The sequence below is a fragment of the Chinchilla lanigera genome, unplaced genomic scaffold, assembly GCF_000276665.1.
Source record: "Chinchilla lanigera isolate Chin_1 unplaced genomic scaffold, ChiLan1.0 scaffold00055, whole genome shotgun sequence".
Lineage (NCBI taxonomy): Eukaryota > Metazoa > Chordata > Mammalia > Rodentia > Chinchillidae > Chinchilla > Chinchilla lanigera.
This window is the reverse complement of record NW_004955456.1, coordinates 3264962-3271968: the sequence shown is the minus strand read 5'-3', so window position 1 is coordinate 3271968 and position 7007 is coordinate 3264962. Positions and strand designations below refer to the sequence as shown.

The 7007-nt window shown below is 56.6% G+C and overlaps 1 protein-coding gene across 1 annotated transcript in view; it reads right to left on the bottom strand.

Annotated features, from left to right (window-relative positions):
• Positions 1-366: 366 nt before the first annotated feature.
• The window catches only part of LOC106149889 (protein cordon-bleu-like), a 25840-nt gene continuing 19199 nt past the window's right edge, over positions 367-7007 (bottom strand). Inside the window, exon 5 of the mRNA XM_013520573.1 lies at positions 367-1537. Coding sequence (XP_013376027.1) covers positions 1520-1537 — 18 coding nt within the window. The 3' untranslated portion in view covers positions 367-1519. The remainder of the gene's footprint in view (positions 1538-7007) is intronic.

The following is a 7007-nucleotide window of genomic DNA, read 5'->3' as shown; positions in this document are numbered from 1 at the left end:
GCCACCACCAGGACCAGCGTCTTGCGCAGACACTTGTCTCTGGCCCGGTCCACACGCAGGTCTGGGGAAGCATGGCAGCCACGGTGTGGTTCTCTTCTCTGTGTGGGGGCTCTCTGCAAAGGAACGTGGGCTGCTCTTATTTTTTCCCGTACCGGGGACTGAACCCAGGGTCTTCGCACTGAGCAACATTCCCAGCCCTTTTTATTTTTTATTTTGAGAGGGTTTTGCTAATTTGCCCAGGCTAAGCTCAAACTTGCAGTTTTCCTGCCTCAGCCTCCCCGAGCGCTTGCTGCTTGACTACATGAACACTCCTCCCCTTCTGCAGCGGTGTACCCAAACCTTGGCGTAGGAAACCCACACAATGGCTGTGATTCCATCTTCATTTATTTGTGGCACTAAATGAAACAGTAGACAGCTGTGACTCAGAGCGGTTGGCAGCAGCTGCCCCTCGCCCAGATGGTTAGCATCGCCCGCTGGGGCGGGAAGTCCCCCGACCCCCGGGCTGGAAACAGCGCCGACCCGCTAAGGGGCTGTGCGCTAAGATTTGATTTTATTTCACGAGGTCGTTTGATCTCTGATTTGCTTCGTTTTGCTGCACGGAGCCCGAGTTCTGGAGACACACGTGCTTCGGCCTGGTGTCAATCTGGGGCCAAGCACCGCGTGCTCAGAGAAGACCGTCTCACAGTACTGGAGCGGCCACCGGACCCAGAAGCGGCCTCCAAGTCGTGCTCACAAAGCTCGGCTCTGGCCCCATCTCTGCGACCTGCGGCCCTGCCTCCCTGCCCCGGCCCCAGGCGGTCCCGAGGCTCTGCGTGCGCCGGGCTCCGTACACAGGCTCCGGGGAGACCTGCTGCACCTCACAGCCCGCGGGGGCCACTGTCCTCGCGGGGCCCTTGTCGCCTCTGGAAGCCAGGGAACGCCCTGTCCCAGAGACTGAGGGAGACTCACGCTCGGACGGTCAGATCGCGGCCTGAGAACGTCCGTGAGGTATCAGCCTCAGATATCCGAGGAGAAAGAATCTAATAGTTTAATAAGCCAGCAAAGATCACCTTGGAAACAGCCTCCGCTCTTCTTACTCCAGAGCACAGGCGGCAGGGAGCTGGGACACTGACTGTTTCTGTTGATTTGTGGGTTTTCTGCCTCTTGAATTAAGATTTTAAACAAGTACATGATTCTATCAATCTCTACGCGGCCAAATCTCAGAGGGCCCACGGCGATCAGAGGCCGGAGTCCCCTCGCTGGGCTCAGACCTGTGATCCAGGGGCTGGGCTCCGACGTGTGGGTCCCCTGCCACCTGCCACCAGGAGGGGTTATTGGCACTTCACACATTCAGAGGCAAAGCACGTTTATTCCCTTGGCACATGCTCGCTGGCAAGGCCGCGCTCCCGCCTTGGATCCTGCCGCACACGTTTGGCCTGCAGAGTCGCCCTAAATCTTGTTCCCCGCCACATGGGGTCTTGGGTGGCAGGCACAGGGTCTTCTGCGTGGGTTTCTGCCCGGTCTGGCCTCTCTCGGTGGTTCACACAAGCAAGGGCACCTACAAGCAAGACAGACACGGTTACTCAGGGCCAGCGGGGCCGGGAGCGAGTGCCCGCCACCGTGTAGGGGGACACTGCAGACGGCTTGTCGCCGCGTTACAGCAGGAAGAGGGCGGATGTGGGTCCCTGCAGCCCTCCCCGCCCACCCGCTGCCCCTCCCTTGTGCCCAGAGTCTCCCGCCTGTGGGAGGCGCTGTGCTCCTCTGTGGATGCATCGTGGGGGAGTTCAGGGCGGACTGTGCGGAGCAGACGGGGTGTGGCTGAGGGGTCGCTGGGGTGTCACCTGCAAGGTGAATTCTCGTCCCCGGCTCCTCCCTTCCCGCTCTGCCTCCCAGCCGCCGCGGGCAGCTTCGCTCTGCCAGGCCCTCCCGCCACGGCATTCCTGCCTTAGACGCAGCCAGCTCCGAACCAAACCCTCTAAAACCATGAGCCCCATCGAACCTGTCCTCTTAGGTGTGGGTCTCGGGCATCTTGTCCTGGAGATGGGAGCGCTGACCAACCCACCCCACCCTGGCCTGACCCGGCCTGCCTGTCCCTGGGGGAAGGGGCTCCGGGTGGTGGCGTGGTGGACGCAGGCCCTAACACACAAGATCCCAGTGCAGACCCGTTCTGGTGCCGATGGTCAGACCACAGGTCCTGCTCTGCCTCGGGTTCTCGGGAATCGGGGGGCAGGCGGGGGGAGCCCCGGAGGAGGCGGGGCAAAGAAGGGGCTGAAGGACCACCTCCGGGCCGCAGGGAAGAAGGGCAGTGAGGGCATCACGGGAAACACTGCCCAGAGGGGGAGGGGCAGAGAGAAGGCGCAGAGCAGCCTGCTGGCAGCAGGCGCCAGCGGTCGCAAGGCAGGGTGCCCCTTGGCGTCCAGACGCACTGGCCACAGGGAGGCACAGCCAGCCCCCAGCTCCAGGGCCCTCAGCACAGAGGGTCCCACTGCCGCCACGCAGCGTCTCATCACTCGTCTGAAACCGGCACAGAAATTCACCAGTCTGTCTAGACTCCGCTTACCATCAGGCTGCTGGCTTTAGAGAGCCTGGAGGGTAAGCGTCCAGGCGCCGGAGGACAGAGGAGGAACAGGGGCAGGGTGACATACGGAGGACGAGCCAGCTGTACAGCTAAGGTACGTGGGAGGAGGAAGGATTTAAAAGCTGCAGTCTGCGAGGGAGGCACACACCTGCCATCCCAGCGCTGAGTGAGGCTGAGGCAGGAGGATCGCAAGTTCCAACTCAGCCTAGGCAACCTAGCAAGATCCTATTGCAAAATAAAAGATTAAAAAAAAGGGCTGGGGATGTGGCTCAGTAGACCACCCCTGGATTCGATCTTTAGTACCTCAGAAGGAGAAGCCTACAGTTACTGCTTTTAACAGTAAAACTAAATGAAAAACCACACATAAAATATAATTAAAATGGCCCCTGCACGTGAATATGAACCCAAGTCCCTCCTTCCTTCTTCCCTTCTTTCCTCACAATTGTGACAAAGCTTGAGGGAGTCATTTCTTTAAAATCAGAAATGGACACTGGATATTGCCAAATGCCTTTAATGTGACTGTTGGGATATCGTGAGAGTTTCTATTCTTCAGTTTGCTAATTGTAAGAATGCATTGGTTTAGCGGTAGCCCAGCCCTGCACTCTCAGGATAAGCTCTTCTGGTGCTCATAGATCGTATTTCTTACATACTCTTTTCTTTCTCGTAGCATCTTTGTCTGATTTTGGAACCACGGATACTGGCCTCATGGGGTGAGGTGGGACATCCTCTGTCCTCCTCAAGTGTTGGAATAAATGTTGGTTACATGTTTGTGGGACTCACTGGGGAGGCCACTCGGGCCTGGAAAGGGGTGGGGAGGGGAGAGCAAAGAGGAGAGGAGAGGAGGGGGAGGGGCTGGGGACTGAATCCAGGGCCTTTACAATGAGCTGCATTCCCAGCCCTTAGATTTGGGCACAGGGCCATGCTTATTTGCTAAGTTGTCCAGGCTGGACTTGAACTTAGGATCCTCCTGCCTCAGCCTCCCACAGTGCTGCAGTCACAAGTGTGTGCCACTGCTACCAGCTATGTATTTCTTCTTGACAGGGCTTTGCACTTTTGCGGTTTTCATAGTTCGTACTTTCTGGTTAAAGATAACTTGTCAGTATGACAAGCAGTTAGGTGCATTTGCTTCTTTTGTATTCAACCTTAAGTTTGCTTTCCCCGTTATTCTGTTCAATTTTTTTAAATACAGAAGTCATTTTCAAGGACGAAAAGTTAAAACTAGAAAGTTCGGCCATCCCGTACCTACGTCTTCTACCTCACTGGGCAGACTCTTCCATGGCTTTCTGGTTTAGCCCGCGTGTTCTGTTTCTTAAGTGTGAACATGGAGGCAGGAAACCCGAAAAGGGTCAGAAGTGCAGAGAAATGGACGGCCATCGGCTCTGCCTTCTTAATTATTTAGTTTGCTGCTGCAGTTCTATGATTAAATGAAAGTTCACCATTCCCAACAAAAAATAAAATACAGTAACCCGCTTGTTGCGAGAAGCTGCTCACGAAACTCCTTCACCATCGGTAGAAGCAGTGCGGCGTGGTCATCTCTGTCCTCCCACCCCGCCCGGCTGTCTCCTTTCCTTCGCTCTACTGCATTTGGCCACAGGCTTATGGATTTTATCAGTCTTGTTAAAGAGCAGCTTGTTGGTTTAATTCATTCCTTTTTTTTCTTTACCATTTTCCTCTTTTATTTCGCTGCTTTCTGCTCTGGCCTTTACTAGTTACCCTCTCCTGCTTACTCCAGGTTTTAGTTTTGCTGCTCTTGCTCTGGTTTCGGAGGTGGCAGCCCGCTCTGCCTCTCCCTGGAGCTACACAGCTTCACACAGTGCTCTGCGAGGACTGCTCCCTTGGCCAGGTATTTTATGTTGAGTTCACCTGCACTTCAAAGTGCTTCAGTTTCCCTTGGATCCCTTTCTTTCACCCGTGGGTTATTTAGACGTGTGTTGTCTCCGTACGTGGGGCTTTTCCTGAGGTCAGCCTGCTGTTAATTTCAAGTTACAGCCTGTCGTGGCCACAGAACACCTTTGCTCCTTGCAACTGTGAACACAGTTCCAGTAAATGGCTTAACCGCCTAGCTGCCAGCCCCAGTGCCTGAGAGCCTTTCAGAGCGGTTCCGAGCCATCTCCCCCTCTCACGTCTCCTACTACCCTGCCCCTGGCTGGCCTGACAATTTTCTGCTGGATGCCAGACACTGTCCATTGTACCTTGTCTTCCTAGAGATATTTTTATTCTTCTGAATGGCAGACAGGAACTTTAATCAGGGGGCCCTGGTGGGAGCCTCCTGTCTCACAGCTGCCTCGTCCTCCCACTTTGGACGACTCCGGTTGAGTAAGTCCCGTTTGTTGTTGTGCAGATTGTTTCCTTCAGTCTGTTATGAAAAATCTCTAACCCAGTGAAAAGTTGAACTGGCGCAGAGTAAACAACCTCGCCTCCGCCCCCGAGAGCTGTGCTAACGCCTCACCCTCCCTGTTCGACCCCGTCCGTCCACCTCGCCATCTTCCACCCACCCACAGGGAACTTTGTCTTGTACGAGTCTGAGGTTCACTGCAAACACCAGCGCACCCCACTCCTAAATAATTCAGTGTGTGTGTTCCTGGAGTGCAGTTTTTACAGTTGAGTTTTCCAGTCAGATAAATGTCCATAGTGAAATATATACACCTTAAGGAAAGCATCTCACAAGCTCAGAACCTACGGAACCTGAAGTCCTCGCCCGCAGTGAGTGGTTCTGTTTGGGAAGCCTTAGAGTGGGAATGAGGAGAAGCGGGTGGGGGTGGGGGGCCCAGCTGTGCGCGTTAGCATGCGCATCTGTGCGGCCGGGGTGGGCAGTGCCGGAACAACACTGAGACCATCCCTTTCTCAGAGGCCGCAGCCCCAGGGGGGCCAGGCAAACCGTTTTCCACACGGTGGGGCAGTGCAAGGCAGAGTGTGGGGGTTCGGGCTCCACTGTTTCCTCCGAGGCCGCCTGGCTGTCCCCTGGCCAGAGACCTCGCAGCAGGCCACAGGTTAGCGCCCCCCACCCCCAAAATACCGCAGGCAGGACCTGGCCAGGCTGGGACACATGTGCCTCGGCCGCTTCAGGTCCAAGTTGCAGGGACGGTCGGGGACCCCCGGCTTGGAGGTTGGGGCCTGGCTGTGGGCGTGTGAGTACAACTTAGCAGGCAGCACCCTGGGGTCCACCTCTCCCAGGGGCTGCTCCTCCTCACCGAGGTGCATGGGGCTTGGCGAGGTGCGGACGGCCCAGGACAGCGGAGGGAGGAAGGAAGGCGGCTGAGAGCCTTGGCGGCCCCTGGCAGCAGCCCGCTGGGTCCAGCCTGGCCAGCCGAGCTCAGCCTCTCCCTGCCCGGGCTGGACACAACGGATCCTCCAGGCAAGGCATGGCCACCGCTGCCAGCAAGGGGACGGTGAGACCTGGACGGGAGCGGTTCTCAGTGAAGAAAAATTCTGACACAGGGGAAGTAGGGTTCCTCAAACTTGGGCATAAAAAAGAAAACTGCGTAACACGATGGAAAAGGTCCGACCTGGCAAGAATTCTATTCAACCCAGCCACTCCCCTCCTAGGTATCTTTTGCGAACAGTTAAAGACATCATATTCCGGCGAGCCACGCATGTCTATAGCAGCACAACGCACAACAGCGCCATCTTGGAAGTGGCCTATGTGTCCTTCAACAAAAGACAGTTTATGATTGATTCCTGGTCCAATGCTGGGATTATGGGTGTGAGTGCTGCACCCGCCCTGGGGCGGGCAGCCTGCATACAGTATAGGGGAGGGAAAGGCTTGCTCTCTGCTCCCCACTTTTGCTCTTGTTGCTTCAGCCGCCATGAACGCTTGCCCTCTGCCATGTGCCACGCTGCCTTGGAGCCAGCTGAGTATGCACTGAAACCTCCACACACTGTGAGCTGAATAAACCTTTCCTTCCTTCATTCTGGGCGTCGGGTATTTTGTCTCAGCAACGAGAGAAAAGAAACCGAGACAGACAGATAGTAGCAAGCAGGGAGATGGATGCTTTGCAGTGGGAAGGGATCAGAGACGGCGGCAGGAGGGAGGAGGGAGGGGAGGGGGAAGGGGGAACGAAGGTGGGCGAGGCCCGCTCACCAGCTCCCCACGGTCAGTGCCATCGTCAGGCACTGCAGACGTGGACTTAAAAAGATGCATCTACAAATACACTAGCTGGTTTCTGTGCTCGGCGACACCGCCTCCTAGAGGCGCGCGCGACCCGGGAATGCACCTCCTCCCCCGATGGAAATGGAGCAGGCGCGTCCTGCGCATGTACCGCCCCGCGCAGGGGAAGCCCTCGCTGAGCACTGCGAACACGGATTAATAAAGATGAAGAGTTTTGAAGGGAGGGGAAAGATCGGCCCACAGAGGAGAGTGAGCGACAGACAGAGCAGACACCAGAGGCACGGGCCACGCGGATGCCCAGGGTCAGCCCCGGCTCGGCCACCCGCTGCGGGGCCGCCTGCT